At 35.4% G+C, this 23,044-nt stretch overlaps 2 protein-coding genes and 1 long non-coding RNA gene across 4 annotated transcripts; 1 reads left to right on the top strand and 2 right to left on the bottom strand.

Moving 5' to 3' along the window:
- Positions 1 to 204: 204 nt before the first annotated feature.
- On the bottom strand, positions 205 to 9,173 carry LOC149727778 (uncharacterized). Its single transcript, XM_089888486.1, has 12 exons — positions 8,999 to 9,173; positions 7,214 to 7,302; positions 6,725 to 6,920; positions 6,162 to 6,467; positions 4,747 to 4,821; positions 4,305 to 4,425; positions 3,708 to 3,862; positions 3,193 to 3,323; positions 2,851 to 2,999; positions 2,524 to 2,780; positions 2,032 to 2,143; positions 205 to 1,356 (listed from the first exon to the last, which is right to left on the bottom strand). Exons 1-12 carry the CDS (start codon positions 9,030 to 9,032, stop codon positions 846 to 848), a joined length of 2,136 nt encoding a protein of 711 aa, XP_089744612.1. The 5' UTR covers positions 9,033 to 9,173; the 3' UTR covers positions 205 to 845.
- A 926-nt stretch (positions 9,174 to 10,099) lies between these two features.
- Positions 10,100 to 23,043, bottom strand: LOC149727776 (ankyrin repeat domain-containing protein 27-like). 2 transcript variants are annotated; one of them, XM_089888478.1, is made up of 25 exons: positions 22,826 to 23,043; positions 22,218 to 22,373; positions 21,670 to 21,892; positions 21,218 to 21,438; positions 20,541 to 20,600; positions 19,852 to 19,905; positions 19,377 to 19,442; positions 18,671 to 18,747; positions 18,307 to 18,431; positions 18,031 to 18,075; positions 17,830 to 17,968; positions 17,452 to 17,524; positions 17,145 to 17,198; positions 16,409 to 16,539; positions 15,794 to 15,876; positions 15,210 to 15,325; positions 14,849 to 14,941; positions 14,434 to 14,542; positions 13,936 to 14,111; positions 13,425 to 13,547; positions 13,144 to 13,272; positions 12,232 to 12,414; positions 11,889 to 12,008; positions 11,440 to 11,601; positions 10,100 to 11,277 (listed from the first exon to the last, which is right to left on the bottom strand). In XM_089888478.1, exons 1-25 carry the CDS (start codon positions 22,925 to 22,927, stop codon positions 10,612 to 10,614), a joined length of 3,486 nt encoding a protein of 1,161 aa, XP_089744604.1. In that variant the 5' UTR covers positions 22,928 to 23,043; the 3' UTR covers positions 10,100 to 10,611. The 2 variants fall into 2 exon arrangements, with proteins under 2 accessions (XP_089744604.1, XP_089744605.1); XM_089888479.1 differs by lacking the exon at positions 19,852 to 19,905.
- LOC149727777 (uncharacterized) lies at positions 17,078 to 21,941 on the top strand. The gene is made up of 3 exons (XR_016386032.1): positions 17,078 to 17,213; positions 17,936 to 18,095; positions 18,356 to 21,941. It is a non-coding gene; the product is annotated as an uncharacterized LOC149727777 (long non-coding RNA).
- Position 23,044: the final 1 nt, after the last annotated feature.

Raw genomic sequence — 23,044 nt, 5'->3', positions numbered from 1 at the left:
TAAGTCGCAATCGGGAATATATTAACAACTGTTATTATGACGTCGTCAGAGCATGCAGTAATGCATTAATTATAGTGACGAAATAATGGATTCAATTTACCTTGAATCGAAAGTACATACCTCCAGATAAATAGTAGTTTCGATATTCCAATTTGACGTCACAGAAGCGATTGTTCAAAGTAAATAACAAAACATACCAAAACATCGATCGTCGCGCTCTTTATTACATGTTCACACAAAATTATTATGGCACAATGATGGCTATGACGTAACACAGTGATAGTTGTGCAACAACGGTAACTACCAAACACTACATGAACGCGAAACGCTCTGTACAAATTATGAGGAAAAATAAGAAAAAGAAAACATGAAATAATGTGTTAACATGGTTTACAAAATTGTAAAATTTGACGTCACAGTTGCTACAAATTATAATTATAAATAAACAACGGCACATTGCGGTACCTAAACATTTGAACTCAATAAATACCAAGAACTACATAAAAAATACATATATATTCAAGTGATCAACGTTTAGATCGTTGGTGACTTGGGTTCGAATACTAGGAAGGTACCTGGAACTTAAAATAGATTTGGTGTGCTGTGGTTGCACTATGCAATGTAAAGTTAAAAAAAACGTATTTTCATTGTTGCTGCGGAGTTATTGCTTTTTAGTTTGCCGATTCTCTGCTAATCTTTAACGACCAAGATTTGAACCAGTTTTGAATCGTTATGAAGATAGTTTAAATCGTTATAAAGATAATTTGAATCGTTGTGAAGACAGTTGAATCGCTGTGAAGGTAGTTTTAATCGTTGTGAAAATAGTTTATATTCTTGTAAAAATATCAAGGAGCGTTGGTATAGTGAGACAGGAGATGGTGACAAGTCTTCGCCGCCGTAAGAAGAGCAGGAACATGTGATAGAAGTCCTCCATATTCCTCCAGCTCTTCCGGGTCAAACATCTTTTTCAGATCATCCGAGAAGTCTGTCTTCAGTTCAGTGAAGCGAAATTGGGGGTCCAACATCTGACGCCAAATCTCAATCGATTGCGACACTTGGTTCCTCATGGGGGACCTCCTGTGGCTGCCCGTTGAGTCACGTGACTTGGCGGACGCCGTCGAAACGTCAGCGACACGAAGCCATATTTTAGAAGTGACGTCACGGTGGATACGGTCTAGTGATTCGGTGACGTTGACGAATTCTTCGACGAGTTGTGCTATTTCTGCTGCGTCATTCTTACGTAATATAGTCGCGTATTTACGTAGGTCTCCCACGTGACCTATTTTCTTTATTCCCATATTGGGGGAATTTTTGAGCGAGTCAACGAACCGACGAAGTGCAACTTCATTGAATTGTCTGTAAATAAATGTGATTATTAAGTAAAATCAGTAAACACAGAGCTACAATATTTTACAAAATTATTATCACACAAATGTTGTAAAACAGCGTTTCCTAAACTGGGGTAAATTTACCCTAGGGGTAAATTCCTTATAGTTAGAGGGTAAATAAGCTACCAATCAAAATTCACATCAATTGACAGGACAGAAAAATGAATAATTGTTCCAATTGTCGTACTTTACCAGACATTGAACGACTCGCTGCCAAAAAGCTAGCGCATCGGTCCCATAACTTCTGTAATTAGTTGTTTTCCCTTTTTAATAAATGGGCGCCACATTACACATTTCGGGTAAATCTGATAAGCATCTTTGTTAAAAGGGTAAAGCATACAAAAAAGTTTAAAAACCACTTTTGTAAACAGATGGATAGCAGTTATTGCTTCATCACGGAGTATACTGTTGTGTCGGCCTATACACCCGGGTGTATACGTTTAGAAAATAATATCCTATAATTTCTAATCCTGATACAGTTATCTAATTCTGTAAATGTTCTTTGCTTATTATATTTAATTGAACAATAAAAAAGAATTAAAACAAGCATTATGTTAACCCAACTTATTATACTTAGTACTATGTCAGAAACAATGATGTAACCAACGATGACGTCATCAACAATGGCGTAAGAGCAACGAACCTGTAATTGTTGTCAGCTTCATGTGTTCGTTTATGAAGATCTTCCAGCGCGAGTCGAATCTCTTCTTCTTCCTCCTCGCTTCTTTTCATTTCCGTCGGAGCATCTCCGGGTTCTGTGCAGCGGGGAATAAATCAAATGAATGTGGGCTTTATTGTAGCATGCTGGTGGGGCAACGGCAGTCGTTAGTACACGGGTGTTCTGTTTCATTCACCTCGCTTACAAAATACCATGTATTTAACTTTTTTGGTAATTATTATTTTTGTAATTATTGGCTGACAATTTAGAAAAACCATATGTGACAACTGGGTTAAATGAATCTCGGTTAAGTGTCTTGCCCAAGTATACAGATAGGCCCACAATGGCATCGAGCCCCCGAACCGTCACTGTATTTATCAAAGATACAAGCGCGCTAACCGCTTAGATATATGGCTTAGGATTTGCTTGACTTCATAATTACATCTTGATGGTTTTGTTTACGTCATAATGCAATACCTTCAAGGTCAGGTGACGGGGGCGGGGCTGAATGAACTTCTTCGTCATTTCCGGTTGTCCGCACATCTTCTTTCGCTGTTTCAGGTGGTGGAACTAGCGAATCTTCGGCGAAAACGACCCCGGGAAGTTTGTCGCCTTTTGCGGGAGGTCTCGCCTTGTCAGCCCGCCAATCGGATGAACGTGGCTCGGGCTTTACTGTGCGGATACTGGGAGCCAACTCCACATTGATGGAGCGACTGTGGGGAACGGAAGCCGCTCTATGGATAATGGTCGCCATTAAGAAAAGTTGCAAATATTTTTAAATGTGAATGTAGTTACAAAAAATACCTGAGTTTTGAACTTGACTGCAACCCACTGTATGGAACCCGGTATTTCGAAAATGAAACTTTGTTTCTGGGTGGGGAACTTCCTCTATAGTAACTAGCAGTAGCTCGTCGGTCGCTTGAATTAAAGGCCGTGGACTTTCTATTCGAACCCTGTAAGAAAAATACTTTATTATCAATAAAGTAATGTTATAATTTCGCGGTAGGCTTTAACATCTGGTGAGGTGCATGTAGCATAGCACACTATATATGACCTAAATCAGAAGTCTCGCGGCTAGTCACGTTGAAGATCTTATCAACGTAAAATTGAATAGCATACGACGCATTAGTGGTGTTTTGACGTCACCTGAAGCTGCTGAAGACAAGATTCTAGTTCGGCACGATCGATGCTCGTTTCCAACGAAATGTCAAACGCCGACGCCATCTTGAGTGAGTTCTCGGATATTAATCTTTCTTGAAGCATCTCGTTCAATTGTCCTGCATAAGTTGTAATAGTGATGCGTTAAAGTTGAATGAACGAATGATAATTGCTTTATCCTTGTGTGACCGAAAAACGACAGTTGTTATAACACAGGCATACTTTACAATTTTACATACACCTGGCCAGCTTACGAGTTACCACGTAAACTTTTCTAAGCAGACGCGCTAACCAACTGTGCCGCGGACTTTTTAATTTCTATTTTCGGGGTATGCTGTCTAATTGCAACTGTGACTTTAGTCCATACAGTATAGACAAGTTACAATGTCAATCTTACTTGAACAACTAAATTTGACAACTGTAAAATTAGTAATTTACAGAAGCGTAATATACGAATGCCTTTGATTGGACATATGACATATACTATCAAAATCCAACCTTACCTGATTCGAAATGCCCCCATAATGCCTTAAGTGCAGTTGTTTTGTGAATGTAAGTTTCTATGTTGATTGAACCTCGTGTCATCCGTTTTACCACCAAACCGTTGATGGACTCCAGGGTTGAAACCATGGAAAGAATTTCACGAGACCCGGTCTCACTACATTGCGGAAAACATGCGTTATTTTTGAACAGTGTTTTCAAATATTCCATAAACGCGGTCGAGTTGTAAATTAACTTTTATTTAACAACCTCGTACGATATTTTAAGATCGTTGATTAACAGCCGTAACCATAACGAGCATGTACAACGATGTAACAGTTGACAACAGAAGAAACATTAGCTCATGTTCGAACACTAAAGTAGGAACGCCAATATATTATACACAGCCGTTAAGAAAAAGTATAGAGTGGGGACAATGGAACACATTTTTATTCTATTTGGTAGCAAACAAAGAACATTTAAAGAATTATAAAACCGTACTCCCACGACTTTCATTGAAACACGGTCAGAATATTTGTGTTTCGTCTCCCCCCACCCTACTATATAAAACTTTAACCTACCCTCCAAGATTTCCATATTACCACACAATTAACACCTACTTTAGTAAATAGTTGAAAAGTTTGTTCGCGATGATTTCTTGCATCATTTCCGGGTGGCAGTCACGTGGTGTGTTAGTGAGAGGGACCGCTGTTTTGATTGACGTGTGGATACGAACATGACCTTAGTACGTAAACAATCATGATTATGCACCTGTTGTTATCTTCACGTGTATTATAAGAGAAAAGAGATTTTTTTGTAATTTTTTATCTGTAAGGACTGACTGCCGAGATACCACTATGGTTTGCTGTTAACTGTATTAACACTTTAGGATCACAAAACAAACCATTGCCAGAAGATATATATTTCCCATACATTATTTAATTTATAAAACAACCAAAAATTCAACTAGCATATAAAGCGGCGTAACAAAAACATCAAAAAGCCGACTGGCCAAAAACTTGTGACGTCACCGCCACATTAAATATATGACGTCACACCTACCTATCCTCTTGTGAACACCCAGCGCTCTCCTGCGTGGTTGGGTCGTCTTCCCCGATATAGTGGCGGGCCTCGAATCTGTGGGTTATATACATTGTGGTCATTATTGTCTGACCAATGTGGAATCTCTTTTAAGACAACTTGGTTGCAAAATATCCGAAATGGGGTTTAATCATTTAGAATCACAAAGATTAATAACGCGAATGGCGTTATGACATAACATAAATTTCATTATCGCTTTGAAAACAGTAGCGAAGATCAGATTATAGTTGAAACAACGGAGAGAAGGGATTTGGCAGGAAAATAACAGTGGTTAACACGTTATAAGTGAAAACTACTCGAGAAAAGTTTCAAATATAAGCGTGGCGGTAAAACCCACAATCCAGGATAAATGACGTAACATTTGTCTACAAAATTGTTGCTTCTGAGACTTTATTTCAACTTGCTACAACGTAACAATGGTATATTATAAGCGAACAATGGGCTAAATGAAGCATAATTCGATTAAAGCGAAGCCAGCAGGTGAGGTATTGTGACGTAACATAAACACAAGTTCCAGAATACATAGTTGTGATGAATGTATTGGTTGTAACGCGATATTCGATACTTGTCGCGAATCGACCCCCTGCTGTATAAGTTATATTGTTTCTATTGCGTAATAGTTGATCGTTTATTACGTTATAGAAAGAAGCAATAATTTGTTTTAGTGAATTTTTATAATTATAATTGCATTTGCTTCCCCAATTGTGTGGATCGTGTTTTTGTTTACGTAAACCTTGTTTGCTGAAACCACAGTACAGTATTAAGGGACACCTTTAGCACATAATATCCAAATATCTAGAGTGTGTTTTAAACAATTAACCACGGCCTATGGGAGTCGTGAGGATACGGTTTTATAATTGCTTGAATATTCTTTGTCTACTACCAAATGGGATAGGAGAAAATAAACGAAAAGGTGTCCCATCTTTCCCTACCCTACAATGTTTTATGGTATACTAATTACGCCATGATTACAAGTTACAATTCTTTGATTTTTACTGTATATATATACACATATATATATATATATATATATATATATATACGTTATACTGTTTGTGTTGCGTTATGAACAATCGTTGATTAAGTTATTAAAAAAAACAATAATTTCTGCCACTAGATATATAGTAGGGTGGGGGAAAATGGGACACCTTTAGCACATGATATCCAAATATTCTGATCGTGTTTTAAACAATTAACAACGGTCCATGGGAGTCGTGAGGACATGGTTTTATAATTCTTTGAGTGTTCTTTGTTTACTACCATACAAGATGAGAAAATAGAATGAAAATCTGTCCCATCTTTCCCCACCCTACTGTATATAAAACAATGTATAGCAATGTGTCATTGTTATTAATCACGTCACAATTGCGACTTACTTTTCTTTGCAGTTTTAATTTGCCATCGATTCCTTTCCAGGAGATTCACTCGAGCTCCATGTATTGAAACCGATGACGTCAAGTCAAAAGTTGGATTTGTAGGAACGGATCTGGATGGGAAGAAAGCAGAAGAAGAAGAGCCGAGGATGAAATGAGGGAGTTCCGCAAACTTCCATTGACCGTTGGCGGATTTAGGAAGGTTCTTGTGAGGGCTGATAGGTAGAGGGTAGTATTGGGTAGCTTCTAACTTGCGTTGCGCAGAAGCCTTGCGCATGCGCAGTAGACGTGAGAAGGCTTTGACGTCACCTGGGTTAGAAAAATACAAATCATATATCAAGTTGGTGTAGAAAGTTTATGACAACTGTTACTCAACATTTCTTATTCATTTCACTTTTCTGTTAATTCTGATACCAGCCTTATTAAAGTAAAATGCTCTCTTTTCGGCTACAAAGAAATTAATCAACATTTGGTTACAACAGCCATGCTTCCCCCACACTATTTATCCGTAGCTTGTTTTAACAGCCGTTGTTTTGCTGTTAAGATAACATTTTGTTTCAACCAACCTGACAAAGATTTGGCATCAACTTGGTTCAAGGCTGATACAAGTCGTTCAAAGGTGGCGCCAGAGCGCTCATCCTCCACCCAACATAGAAGTCCCAATGTTTTCTGCCGCTGGAGGTCGCATCCACTCGACAGCGACACCAAGTGAAGTTTATCTGGGTTGATACGTAAATTGCTGGCAATGCCGGACCACTCGATCTGTAATATATATAAAGAATGAAGGTAGCTTATTTACTTTGGCGTAGCGAGCAACAACAGTAATTAAAATACATTTGTTGGTGACTATTTTTGGGGAGAATAGTATTGTTTTGTCGTGGCAAAAAATAGACAACCCGTAAAGAATTGGGTTGAAGCAATTCACGTTGGGTGTCTTGCTCGAGGTTACATACGCCTACAATATGGTAGCAGCATCGAGCCTCGATCTTGTAAACACTGAGATAGAGGTTATCGCTCTAGCCAGAAAAACCGGAACGTCACTCTGACGTCATTACCTGAGATAATTCGCTGGTTATTTCGTCAAAAACTTCCTCTAAATTTTCACACTGATTGAGGGGCAAGTCCTGATTGGAATTGGGATAGTCTGCATCAAACAGAGTGAAAATGTTATTCATGAGAAAGGAAAACTCAATAATATTTTTATAATATGTTAACTTAGCATGCATGCTGTTGGGCTTGTGCAAGCAATTATGGTCCCATACGATTATTGTCACAATGAATTGCACCATACATTCCACGTCACACGTATCTAATACGTCATGTACATTACCACGTTTCAACACTAGACGTATATTACAAGTGTTACATTTCTGTCTAAGAATGCGCAGCAAGATCCAGGGAAAACTTTGTATTATACACGGATGCCGAACGGAGGTTTGTAAAGTTTTTTTAAACAAAATGCTGAAATAGCAATGGTATCGGAACGACGATTACTATAGCATTGTGTTTATCAACGTTTTATCGTTCATAGACTTCTTTGAGATATATAGTAGGGTGGGGGAAAACGGGGCGTGTTTTAAACAGTTAACAGCGGTCTATGGGATTCGTTAGCATACGGTCTAATGATTCTTTGAATGTTGTTTGTTTACTACCGAACGGGACGAGAAAATAGAATGAAAAGGGGGCCCATCTTTCCCCACCCTAAAGGGAATTTGTATATGGATAGAGATGGTTAAATGTGATCTAAAGGTACTACCTAAGTATTAATATGGACGAAACCTTTTAAAAAATCGATAAATTTTATGTTATATTTTCACCGATTTGCAGCAATAACTGGCCTCTAGAAGAAATTAGACCACCAAAAGCCATTTATGTTTTTTAGGTTCTCATGGAAAGCACTGGAAGTCGGTTAACAATCCCTGGTTTGTCAGTTTGAAAGTCATATTTACACGAAGGCGAAGAAAGGGGCGTATATAGGGCATACGGCATACAAAGTCTTATTTGCTCTATCTGGCTTGCTGAATGATAAAAAAAAACAAAGATATTATCCGCGTTGATTTTCGATATTCTTTCTATTTATGTGGAAGTGTGGTAAAGGCCGTTTGACTTCTATTTACACATACTTTACTTTCTCAATGAATTGCAAACATTGGGATAAACTTTCGTATTAGACTCGAATCATTCAGTTTGCTTTTTCGAAATTGTGATTCTCATAATGTTGACTTTAAACTAAACCTTTCAAAACTTGCCATACAGCTTATAAAAGCGACTTCTATAAATATCGAGTGTGAAATATAAACGCCTGGTTATACGTTAAATGCTCGTATGCAAAACTACAACCTGACATAAACAACACGTGCTCTTTGTGGTTATCAAGTTTTTGGTAACATTTCTTTTTTTTCATATTTTGTATGCAACCTATTAACAGCTTTAAACTTTAGGCCACATTTTTACTATTTTAAAAATTCAACAAAAAAATTATTTTTTTTATAATTTTGCCATTTTTTCTATAGTATCACTAAGCTTACAGTTTAAAATTCGGAAATTCGCTCATTGTTGAGTGATAATGGACTAACAATAACATGCATTTGGGCACATAAACGTAGAGTTGATTATTGTAGTTGTAGCATTATTTAAATTGGGTGTAAAAATGACTTCTGCGCGAGAAGATGGGACACTGTTATCACATAATATCCAAACATCTTGATGGATCGAGAAAATACAATGAAAGGTGTCCCATCTTCCCCCATTCTACTATATATCATTCCAAACAACTAATTGAAACATGTTAAAAGACGAAAAGATAAATTCCTTCAAATTGTTGATAAAAGGAAACTTACCCATAAACGCTCTATGGGGTGATAGCAACGTCATAATAGTCTTTATGATGCTGTCAACACTTCAATATTCCATTGATCGAAATTCCAGAATCAACATTTCGTCTTAACGCAAGTGTTCATTAAATCTAGAACAAATATGTCATATTTATCAATCTTCAACGCTTAAAAAATAAGTATGGTTGACTTTAATGTCAGAAACGCATAAGAAACGTGTTCCATCTTATACCCCCATCTTCTTGTGGGGTAAGATGGAACACTGTCAGCACCAAAAACCCATATTTCCTAATCGTGTTTTTGAGCAATTAACAACGCTGTCTTAGGGTCACGGGCTACGGTTATAAAATTCTTTAAATATTTTGTGTTTTTTTACGTTAACTTTTTTTAATGTAAAGCCCACACAGCACAATGAATACCATCGTTGTTTATTACCAAATGGAAGGGGAAAGGAGAATGAAAACATAAACCATCCCACCCCAACCTACCATACATTGAAAAAACATCAAACTAACGTATTTTTTGACCTGAATAAGTTGCATAACGCATATAGGTGTACATCTAATGCATCTTCTTCTAAAACAGTACCATGATAAATTGTAAAACCCTTATGCGCAACAATTACGGTAAACTGTTTTCTAAAGCCAACTCCATACAGTTTGTATGGAACAGAAACACTTGCATCTTGGTTTAACACACCTATATGGTTCATCAAATACAATTGTACATGTACATTAACATAGAACACTAAAACTTATACTAAAACATATAATTATAACACCCATACAACTTATTTATAACATTGCTGTAACCAACTTACATCTGCAGTCTATCACTCTATTATATTACTGTATCTGTTCAAACATTTACAAAAACCTGTCGCACTGTAAGACTTCATACAGCAACAGTCACACGCGGGAAACTAAACCCAATCCTTGCGCGGAATAAACGTCGATTAGAGAAGCGGTTGTAGGCAAGGTGTAAGCGCGGGTTTATTATTAGGTCGAATCTCGCGTCCCATTGTTGGAATATCGAATTCCAGTTCTAACAAGTGGCTGATAATTTCGTAACAATGCCTACTGTTGATGCTTTATGACATCACACACGTTGGACAAGAGTTTCATTTTTATCAGTTATTAAATTGTGACGTGTTACAATATTAAAGAACATTTTGATTACGTCACAATTGCAACAATTTACAAACAAAATAAATAATGAACACAGTTGCTTCAATATGACATCACAGTACTTTGCAACAACTATTATGACATAATAATCATCTTTAACCTATGATCTCTTTCACTGCTACGTCACAATCTGCAATATTTCGTAACATTGACTTAACAATCAAACCTTATTTACTTAGAAAACAATTTTTGATATATTATGTGACCAATGGGTAAAACAAAGATGTTCAGTGACGTCACGAATACCATTATGTGTATTTGTGACGTCATTCGTAGCTCAATAAACGTTACCTGGCAATTATGACGTACAATCGGCAAAAATGGTAATTCTTGATATATAAAAACTTACAGAAACTTTTTAATAAAATGGCAACAAGATTTGTTACGTAACAATACTGTTGATTATTGCACAATGATTGAACTATGACGTCGCTAACTCGTTTCATGCAGCGATAAATATGACGTCACTTCGTCACGATCCGGTTTTATTACGTCATCGTTGGAGTGCGTCTTATTTGTGAGGTCACTGTTTTCATTATTGTTCGAATTTCGACTCCCGATTTCAAAATAAGGGTTGTAAGAACTTGTGGAAGGAGTTGTAACATTGTGAGACTCCAGGGTGTCACCTGGAACTTTCAGGTTGGCACTCCCGGAGTGAACTTCCGTTGAGTCGATGACGTCATGTTTTACGTCACTATTATTTTTAATTTCAGCTTTTGAACCTCTGATGTCATCTGTGACGTCAGAGGTCACTTTTTCCGGATCCGAGTCAGGTTTATAAAACCCTGTCCCTGCTATTTCATCACATGATTGCTTCATATGAATGGGAGGTGTCACGGGTACATTATCATGAAACGTGAATATGGGGTTGGATGATGAGGGTGTGGTGGGGGCGGGTAAAGGGGGTGTGGTAGGGGCGGGGTCAGGGGTGAATCGTTCAAACAAATCGTTAGCCAGCATTTCATCTGCTTCTGATTGGCTTATACTTTTCTTGTAACGGTGGCATTTAATTGGCTGAGGTTGTGTTTCTGGTTGAGTGGTTTCGGTGACGTCATGATCACGTGGCGCAGACGTCAATACGGCGTACATCTCAGGGTTCTGCGATGTTATTAGCACAATTGTTACGAAACAAGAAAACTTTTTAGTCTAATTTAAAATACAACATTTCAGGAAAATGACAAAAAAATAATACAATCATTTTATACAACCATTGTAAAAATGAAAACTGAGAGCAGTTTAAAACAAAAAGTTTAAGTTTACCTCCTTAGCCATTTGTAGTGGAGTAATTCCTTGTTTATTCTTATAATAAGTCATGGCACCACTCTCCATAAGTAATGTTGCAACGTTTATGTTTCTCCACTTTACAGCTTCATGAAGAGGTGCGTCATATTTATGGTTACGAATATTCACTGATGCTCCAAACTGCACGAAAAGAGTCACATAAGTTATGACCCATACGTTACTGTTGTTAATTTAACAAATTATCTTTTTTGACAATTTTTTGACAGAACACATTAGAAATCTTAACTACGAAAAATAAATTCATTAGAACAGTCACACTATGTATAAGAATAATATAACCCATTTAAAAAAAAGAATCACAAACTCCGAATAATAATGTCCAGTTTTATCTATCCACACAATATATTAAGTCTTTATAACCATAAAAACAACATCAAAAAATGAACAACATAAAAACAACATATCACCTCAAGAAGAACTTCAGCACACGATGCATGGCCATTGGCAGCACACATATATATTGGGGTGTTCCCCTCTGCGTTTCTGACATCACAAACAGCTCCGTGATCCAATAACAAGCGAACAATCTGATGATGTTATAATTGGGAAATATTCTCCTTTTTTTTATTTTATGATGATGACTGTAAGTTGGCATGAGGTGTATGAAACAGAACATCCGTGTTATAACGATAACGACTGCCATTGCCCGCAACAGAATGGTAAATAAGTTTTATTCATTCGTTCAATGAAAGATAGTAATCGTTGAATTTTGTATTATAACGAACTAATTATGATGTCATAACAACCCACCTCTTCATATCCATACTGACAAGCAAGATGAAGAGGAGAGAGTTCGCGATCCTTGCTCTTGCATCCAACCCTCGCATCATGATCCAACAACATTCGGGTCATCTCAACGTAACCTCGCATGCATGAGATGAGGAGAGGAGTTGATCCATCGGGAGATGTAGAGTTTGCGTGGAGGATGATGTCCTGAAGATAAAAAAGTATGAACTGTTTTGATATTATGGTATATAACATCTTGCGCCGTAGATCGATGGTTTAGACGCCTGTATGGAAGACCAAAGTGACCCTGGTTTGATGCTCGACAGCGGTACTGACACTGATCGGCATATGTGTCCTTTGGCAAGACACATAACGGACATTGTAGTCACTAAATGGTAAATTTTAGTTGCTTCTTCTACATGGCACCAGATTTATAGGTGATTCTGCTGGTGAGCCACAAAAGAATGAAAATGTAAAGAAATACAGTAAGGACCTGGTGCTACAAAAACATAACAGACAAAAAAAAAAACAAATTTGGGCTTGCGTTTTTTATGTTTTACGCTTTCATAGCAGTAGATCCTTGCTGTTATGATATCTTGTTTTATTGTATATTTGTGAGGTCCTTGTTGAACATGAAGTGTGAGGAGATAAGAGTATAAATGAACTTAATTTAACCTTGCGTTTTCGGCCATTTTAGTTCAGCTACTAAGCTACAAATCGCCTGATGCACAAGTCTTTCTGCATCTTACGTACATGTAAGAAAGTACGACCTATACGTAAAACTAGTAAAAGTAACTTGTTTATCTTTGTCCAAGGACCTACACACCCACAATGAAAGCAACAACAGGTATGGAACCCGTAACCTCTGACTAAAGGCAGGCAGGCTAACCACTGACAGATAGATTTTTAAATGTTAAAAATATACAAACACCAAACCTGCGTTGGTTGACATTTGTAACACTGGCACAGCGGGTCACATGACCTATCGTCGTCCAATCCCCACCCGCACATGTACGCCACCATGTGTACATCGTTGTCTGTAACCGCTCGGTGGAGTTTCAATATCTAACATAGAAATAAAATATATGTTTAAACATAAAAATAGACGATCGTTATGGAAAAAAATGTTTAGTGCAGACATTTAAATATTTTATTAGTAAAATATAAAATTCCTATCAATGATATATAAAGAAAATACTTATTAATGATTGGTTTACCTGTTTAGGAAGGCTTGGCTTCTCCCTTTTAAACTGACCAATCAGGTTGGAGCTTTTTGGTTTCAAAGCATTTGATTGGTTAATCTTCTGTGTCAATTGATTTATATTGGAATGCTTTGTTTTCTAAGAAAATCTTGTTACTTTGGATTTAATTAAAATATAACAACATTAGACTAATTAATTTCTTTTTGCTATGTGTTATATCACGGTGGTAAATTTAACAAGAACAGACAAGAAAATAGGATGCAGGAGTTATTCTGAAACATTTCCATACTCGACGTTATCAAGCAAGTTTATTTCTTGCCGTATTTTAACAAAACCACTGACTTGTACCTTTGGGGCTTTATGTATTATAAATACAAACAAGGTAAAATTAGCTAAATCTCAAAATCGGTAGGATTTTTAAAAATGATTGTCTATGCGAGTTGCTTTTATTAATGCTTTTTGTTTTTTTTTGTAATTAGCTACCCTAGGGCTACTTATATTTAGTTACACTTGTTTAGTTACTTACATTCACTACCGGCACAGTGTGTTCAGGTCGTAGGTTGGAATAAGTCACAGTAAGTTCCGTGTGTTGTAGAATATATTTCATCTGTGAGTTGTGAGCAACGTCTAGTGGCGATTCTTTCTTGCGGTTTTGACATGAAATATCGGAACCGCATTCAACCAATGCTTGCGCTATGGAGGCTGAATATAAGATTTCCATGGTAATTAAAATATACAATATCAGCAAACATTTTACCCCGAAGATGTATTTAACTAAGAAAAAAAATAACTAAGAAATCTGCTTCTAATCTTTATATGTAAGGCTCCTACTGCAAAGTGAACCAGAGAAATTAAAATGACCTAAAGAGATTGTCATTCATGGATAATAATGCAGTAGTATCACAATGAGCATGCAGTATATAAAACCTAGTTTGTACATTGTTTTGTACACCAAGCATTCTACATTTTTCTAACTTCTACTGTAATGGAGTAAGATTAGGCACTCAATATCTAATATACAAACCGTATCCCCATCTAGAAGCGATATGCAGAGGTATATCACCCTGGTCATTCACTGCATCAACTTTAACAACAGCCCGTACAGGGTCGTAAAATAACATCGCTTTCACACTCTGTGAAATAATAAAGATCTACTTTATCAACAATAAGTTGCAATATTACATCACACGGTTTAAAAAGTAGCAAAGTAACATACGTGGTAACTCGTAAGCTGGTACGAGGTGTATGAAACAGAACACACATGTTATAACGATTGTAGTTTTTCAGCCATAAGTGGTTAAAAGCAAGCTATAGTAGTTACAAAATCACAACCTTACTTAAAATGGATGCACCACTTTTACCAGTTCTTACATAAAACTTAACACACAACAAGGCAACACAAACCCAGTGTTATCCCACACACCAACAAACCAACTAACCCCATCATGGCCCCCATAACAAGCGAGATGAAGTGGAGTATTGTTATTGTTGTCTACAGCATTGGCAGCAGCTTCATGATGTAACAGAAGGAACTAAGAAGGAAAGACGAAGTTTAAAACTTATTTATTTTAACTACTTTGAATCAGAACATAAATTATCAAAAGTTGGTCTCTTATTTGAAATATACATGGCCTCCATTAAGAAGATTTTTAAGTAGTAACGGGCCACAAAATGGGTATCATTTTCTTACAAAAATTGAAAAATACACAGGATATTTGGTCCCATGGCGTTTCACGCTATCGGACTTCACCCACATGGAATAAAATAGATATGACAATATAATATTAATTGTAAACTCACAATAACACTTTGGCTTCCTTCTTGTGCAGCTAAATGTAGTGGTGTAGCACCGTGGTAATCTGATGCATTGATATCTGATCCATGGTTAAGTAACGTATCTACCACCTCATGCTTGCCTGTGTGTATGGAATATTATTAAGTGCTGTATCAATGTAAGGATGGGCTTGTTGCCTTTATGGAGGATTTTTTTTGTAGTTGCCATACCCATCTAACCCGGGCCACAATAAGCAGATATTTCGGTTCGTTTGATGTTTCTATCTTTGTGTGTGGGAACTGCAGTGACTTATTCAAGGTGGCCATTCCTATAATAACAGTTTTGGGTGGAAAGAATTTAATGAATGTCACTTATTTACCCTTTCATGACGTGGCAACGACTGTTATAACACAGGTGTTCTGTTTGATACACTCTGTACACGCTTTTTGTTTACCTTTTTATGTATGGCTAACAGTTTAGACATCCCTTTAGTGACCATTTGGTTGGAGAAATTGCAGATAAGTGTCTTGCCCAAGGACACATAGGCCATCAAATGGCAGCAGTGACAGGACAAATAATTTATTTATTTCCACCAAGATATAACCATCACCTGTCACAGCTGCTATATGCAAAGCTGTTCTACCTCTGTCATCTCTTGAAGATACGCTAACGTATGATCCTCGGTTAGCTTTCCTGGGGTTAATAAAGGTTAGAAGGTTATTCTAGGTCACACTGTTACCACCTGTCAATCATTCAGTTTTAGGTTTAAATAATTATACACAATGAGGTAAGGTCAGTATTCAACAAGTAACACATATGTATGTAAAGGATCTGGTGCTACAAAAATGTAACAGACAAAAATCAAGTCCAACTGATTGTTTAATAAAATAGATATATTTTGCCTAAATGGCATCACCAGTCTCCTATTTAAATAGATTCGATTTGACTTAATTTATGTCTGTTATGTTTTCGTAGCACCAGATCCTTACTGTATTACTTTACACAAGAATCATTTAACTCTATGAGCACCAGATCATGGGCAGATTCACAGAATTTATTACAGTTAAATATGTGTGGTGTAATCAATGATCATTTATTCAGAAAAAATCAAATTAACTGCCCTACCTACCCATAGTAACATAGAAAACAATCAAAATTGAAAAATTTAGCTTAGAATTTAAATGGTTTTATTATATGACTTATTATCCGCTAACATATTATTCACCTGTTGGACAACTTAGTGCAGTTGTTGCATTCACACAACGGGTGACACTTGTCATGGTCGTGTAAACTCTTCATATCTTGGGCTTGTCGCAATAATCTATCGACCCCAGCTACGTCAACATTCTCAATCAACTGAAAGAAATATAAAATGATTGTAAAAGATGCTCACCAGTATTGTCAGTTTGTCACTCCATGTGAAAAGTCTAGGAACATTACCTGCTATGTAAATTATTGGGTAATGGGTCTATAGCCCAAAATACTAAAAAAGATACTTGATTTGTCACTTCAGAATAAAAATACACAAAAACGTCAACTAAAATTAACTGCTATGTTATTTAGAGGGTAATGAGTAAATTCCGTAAAGATAGGAAATACTCTAAATAAACTTTAATATTAATGAGAGAAAAACAGAAACTAATTAGATGTGTTGATTTGATAAAAAAACACTTTTAATTCAATTTGTAGAACCATAAAATGAAACTAATGGTTTATGATCAGATTGCAAACAATACAAACTCCTTGTCATGTTTATGAGTGAAGCAACATAGTTGTAAATCAACATTTAAACACACAATAAATATCCCAGGCATCAATGGCATGTGAATAACATTAACACCTAGATGATAAAAGCCAGTGACCTTTACTAAGTTAATTGGTGGAATATATTAGCAGGATATGGGCTAACTAGTGGGCCAAAACGGAACAGACTGTTAAATATACACTGCTTGATACTTTACCTTGAATAAATGATGGAGTTCTTGCGTTTGTTCGTGTGAAGACAATGCAGACAACTAAACATATAATTGGTATGTTTATATAAGGTTTGGTATGTTTATATAAGGTGTAAAATTGATTGATTTATTAGATTAAAAATGTAGTTACAATGGCTAGTTCATTGTTTTAGGTGGTTTAGTCATTTATAATACTAAGACCTGTCAATCTTATTGTAAGACCTGTCAATCTTATTATAAAATGGGAGTGTTTTAGGCAAAAAAGGTGTATGTTTTAGTTTTACTAAAAAAATGTTGCTTATGTGATTCTCACCTTGGTGCGATCTATTTTAATATTTCTGTTCCGTACATGTTCCACTGCTGCTTCCAGTGTTGCCAGATAAAAACTGAGAATATAATATATCTATGTTAATTGTTAATTATAGTTGGCTCTTTAATATTTTTTCATTAGTTACAAGTTTTGACAACCACTGAGGAAAACGAAATAAAGGCTAGTCAGCACCGTGTTGGCGTTTGTATTTACAGAGCAGTTGATAATATCTAATTTATAGTTTGTTTATATTTACCCAACATGAGTTAACATGCAGGTTTTTGAATGCATGCATATTAAATATGGTTGAATATTTAAAAGCTAGCAAGTTTATAAATTAAAAATATGAGACATTTAATGTTAACAAAACTTGTCACAGACCTGTGTTGATCTTTGTTTGTTTTTGTAAAGTAGAAATACTTCATGTACATCAAGTTTGCCAACCAGTTGGTTATCTCACATTTTAATACTAAGTAGATTAATATAGGGAGCAGATCATCTGATGACATCACAATGGGTTCTGTTGACAAACAATGATGTTTACACAATACACAATCACACCATGTATGACATCATAATCACCATTCTTATTTGTAGCTTCAGAACGATCGTTTGCATTGATTTGAACTAGAAAACAATATATCAAGGTAACTCCATAAAAAAAACTACTAACAGTTTGTTTAAGTAGAAATAGTATCAACATCAAAAGTTTGTAACTTTTGCCTAAAATAATAGAAACTTGAAGCTAAAGTTTGATAGCTTTTAAAATATTGGCCAAGCACATGTTTAATAACGCTTGATTTACCAAGAACTTCACATAAGATAACAAAGTCAACAAAACTAAAACTGCCAATTTACCAGTTGCTTGGCTTGTCCTCGGAGATAAAAATCGAATCGTGTTTTCCAGGCATTCAAGTTTTTCACCCGGTGTTCGAAACCTGTTCATCATAGACAACTCACGACGAGCCCGTGGTATTCCTGTGCTGTATGTTATTTCTATGTTAGTTGGTGTGTAATTATTCATGTTAACAATGGTTACCAAAAAAACTTTCAGATTTTTTACCAAAACTACAGTTTTGCAATTATTTGTAGTTAATTAAAAAATTAAGGCAAATAAAATAAAATAATTTTATTTATAAATTAATTGTAAAAAAAGAAGGATGCTGTTATCAATTTCTCCATACAAGACTACATGATGACATCATAAAGCTCATTATCTCACCATAATTCCTCTTTTATTTCAAGGTCGTCATATTTAACAGAACTTAAATTTCGAGTGGTCTTGTTCAGTTGTTCATCCTGTTCATGGATAAACATGATTGGTCTGATTAATTATTATAACTTAATAAACATAATTAAATTATTAGAGGTCCAACTAGCCATACATTACAAAAATACTGAAAAAATCCCCACAAATACTCACACATTAAGTTTCATATAGATGAGTAACTTGTAAGCAGACATGAGGTGTATAAAACAGAACTCCTATGTTATAATAACTGTCACCGCCCAGCCATACAAGGATAAATAGCATTATTTCAAATATTCCTTATTTTTTTTAACATGAGTGAAAATTGGGAAATAGTAATACCAGGAGTAGAAATCACATTGCCATAATACCTTTGTAGATAATGCTAATGTAAAATATGCAATTAAACATAGTTCGAGATTTACCAGACAGAAAACTTGTATTGGAATGTTGTCTTTAGGTCAACCATTGTTAAAAACTACACATGATACCTACACCCAATGTACTCTCATATTAATATAAAGACACACGATGTTATGTATACTTGTCAAACATTAATACATGCAACACAAACATGTTATAAAGAATTAATAATTACAAGCTTGAGATACACACAATGGTGATGAGTTGAGTTGTTGTGTTATGTACATTACAAACAAATCTAATGCATAATATTTACCTGTACCGACATAATGTCGTTTAACTCTCTCATGTTCACAACATATGTTCCATGCAGTATGTAGCTCTGTGGAGCAGTTTATGCAGAAAATAAATATTAGAAATCATAATTTATATTTACAATACCTTTATCCTCAATGATACTAGTATATAATACTATTCTTATGGCATTTTTTCTTTGTATAGGTTTATGACCACCAACGTATTCAACCCACTAGTAACTAACTGGTTTGTTCTTAAGATTAAGAATGTGTAAAAGCACGCCTACAGCATCAACCAAAGTCACCATGTAAAAAACCAAAGAATACACCAATTAACACATACTTTTACTAAACATAGAAACTAAACAAAATATAGCCAACCCTTAAAAAAAACAAGTATGTTACAAAAAAACTGTTAATCCATATATTATACCCTTGGGAATTAAATAACAGGTAAAAACAAATCAAAATAATACTAAACATTTAATATTCCACCTCTAATGAAGAATAGAGTGCTGTTTGTTGCGAAGGAACCTCTATGTATTTTTTCTACAGAAATAATATCAAATAAGTTATAATATGTTATTTAAAGGGCCTAAACACACCCCACGTCACTTTTATTTTTTATGGTAAATTCATAAAGCGACCGTTTTATTGATTCCAAAAATACTTTGCTTATTAGAATTGGTCCAGTATAGGCGGAGATATTCATCCTCAAACAGTGATGTCTAGCGCTATCTTTTTTTACTACGAGCTCCGTGATTGTGACGTAGGAACGTACTAGTCACGTGACTGATTCATTCGTAAAAGCGAAACCTGCGTTTTTTTTGTGCTTTTTTGCGTTTTTTTTGTTCTCTCGTTTTTCGCTGAAAACACTGCCTCTCGCCTTTCTGAATGAGAGCGGCCACGCTTCAACAATTTTGTTACGTGTTTGTCACGTGGGTAGTACACTTCTCAATTTTTTTCGCCACGCAACTTTCAAATCAGTTTTTTGAATTTCACGGTGTTTGAGCTGGAATATCTTTGGTTATACAGAACCGATTAAAACAAGTAAGGTGTCGTTGGAATTAGAAAAACACACTCTATCGATTAAAGCGAAGTACATTTGGGGTGTGTTTAGCCCCTTTAAATGAATAAAACAATAATAAGGCTTGCTAAACATTTAAACACAAAACCAAACCCACCAGTTTTGAATCTTTTATCACGTTTTGAACCATGCTTGTTATGAATTTCTCCGCACATTCCTGTGATAATTAGTTGCCTGTTATAAAATTTTATCACAAACTCCATAAAAAAAGTTATACAGTCCATGAAATTTACTTCACCACACTGCAGGTTTAAATAGAAAAAATTAGTTATAAGTTATAACATATTTCGTCATTCAGTTAAAACGCTCTGGACTGTACATTTTGAGATTTAATCAAGTATTACAGGTATTTTTGGAAAATATTTATATAGAAGCTCAGTGTACCATGGAAAATTAATACAAGCACATTTTTGCAGGTGCAATATTATACTAGGCATTGTTAAATACCTTTATTATACATTGAGCGGTAAGTGGCCTATTGTTGTGATTTTTCTACAGCAGCAGCGAATAATGCTGCACAAACTACCAAGACAATTGCCTAATGCTGTGGTGAATTTCAGTGACTGTATATATAAAATATAACTTATATTAATTCAATAAATCATAGGCACCAAACTTTTAAAAATGCAGGGTAGCGAGGGAAAGTGTGACACGCATTTCTATAGCACCAATTTGTTCACATTGTTTACTGATTAAGGTAATGCAGAAAATCACAGAGTAGGCCTGCCTACCCTGCCACCCCAGGTTTGGCGTCTATAGATTAAATAAACTCACAGCAACAACTTTAGCTTCCACCACAAGTTCATCGCTTGATTTCAACGACCTCACTTCATAATTACATGGATATTTCCTCTCGGACACAAAATGGGTGATCCTCTCATCAATGAAATGATGCAACCTCTTCCCATGATAAGCCCGCGTCCACACATATGATCCATACGACTCCCAGCGAGGTCCGGATGCTTTCTCAACTTCTGATGAGGAAGATTCTTCATCTGTAGGCGAAAAGAAGTTAAAGAAAACTTTACCCAATTTATTTACATACTTTTTTAAATCTAATGTATTTGGGAAACACTTTGAGTTTATAATTTACAGCAGTTTTTTAAGGGTTTTAAATTTAAAAATACACCACTTGCTCTTACAGTACCTAGCCTTACAAAAACTTTGTTCATTTTTTAATATTTTTATTATTTAATGTGGATTCAAACTGAAACAGTCCTACTTGCCTCCTACAGACACTAGGTGTTGCTCAAGAGGTTGTGAAAGACAGAGCACAACGTAACTCTCATCATGTTGGTTGAAAAATGTTTCTTCGAATAGAATTTGGGAAGTATGAGAAGTCTCAATATGTAATTCTAATCTCTCACTACGTTTATCATAGGATGGAATGTTGAAGTTATTGGTGAAACCTTCCCCACAAGTTACTGTTGGTCCAGTGATAAAAACTTCCTGTGAAAAAATAGAGTTTATATGTGAAATAAAGGTGCTGTCAATTAAATGACATGTCTCATAACTTATTTCAGTAAAATATACGCTTTATTAAAATTTATAGGGTAAATGTCAACTTGTCAAGGGTCAATACATTCATTTTAAACTAAATAGAGATAAAATTATAAAAACATAACAGCATAGGTTGCACTAATTCTTTAACCTTATAGTTATAGAATTGAACAAGTGAGATACAAAAATAAAAAAAACACATATCTTAAGTAAGCAAAAAATAAATACAAAAACATGGGTTTAAATATAATAAACAAACATAGAATAAACCCACCTTTCCATTATAAGTTAAATATTTATTCGATTCCACTTCAGGTTTATCTCCGTAAACCACAAGTTGTTTTAAAATATGAGATTCGAATGACTTCTGTGAAAATAAGTCACCATCTTCGATCCCACCTTTCCATGATCCCACACGTGGTATGCATATCTGTGCAATAAAAGTATTTTGGAATTTATTTCACTGTATGCGGGCTCTTAAACATATAATGTTTTGGTGTTATTTTGTTATTCAAAACTTGTATAATGCAATATGACAAAAACAATACTGGATATCTCTTGTTATTTACCTTTATTATATTTTTTTAATTTTTTATTATATTTTATGTTTGACATATTGTTGGATAACCCATTCATCACCATACACTTATTTTAACTAAGGTTCATGTTTAGGTATGTCTTGATGTTTCTTAACTCTAGCGTCTAGCCCAAAGGCACTTAAATTTTTACAGAACGTTAAAGCATGTACAAAACATCAAACCCTTTTTTGAGTTTACTAATTAGTTTTTTTGGCAGTTTTAAGAAACATTGTTCCTATCGTATTTCCAGTGTGAACTTTCAATGATTTATGTATTATTACATTAGACGTGACACGTGACTTACCATCCAACGTTCGTTCGTTGCTCGTATAAATAAATCCTCATGCTTTTGTGATAGAGCCAAGTACCAACCGTTCTCGGTTAAATCTTCATCATAGGCTGACATACTTCACTTTCCGCGCTGAACCATTTACTACGATCTTAGTTTACAAAACGTTTAATACGTATACAGACTTCCAAACACTGGTGATTCATAACAACAAACTGAACAAAATTTAAGATT

This window comes from Ciona robusta, chromosome 11 (genome assembly GCF_009617815.1).
Source record: "Ciona robusta chromosome 11, ASM961781v2".
In the NCBI taxonomy this organism is placed as follows: Eukaryota; Metazoa; Chordata; class Ascidiacea; order Phlebobranchia; family Cionidae; genus Ciona; species Ciona robusta.
The sequence above is the reverse complement of the archived record's forward strand: the minus strand, read 5'-3'. Positions and strand labels throughout refer to the sequence as shown.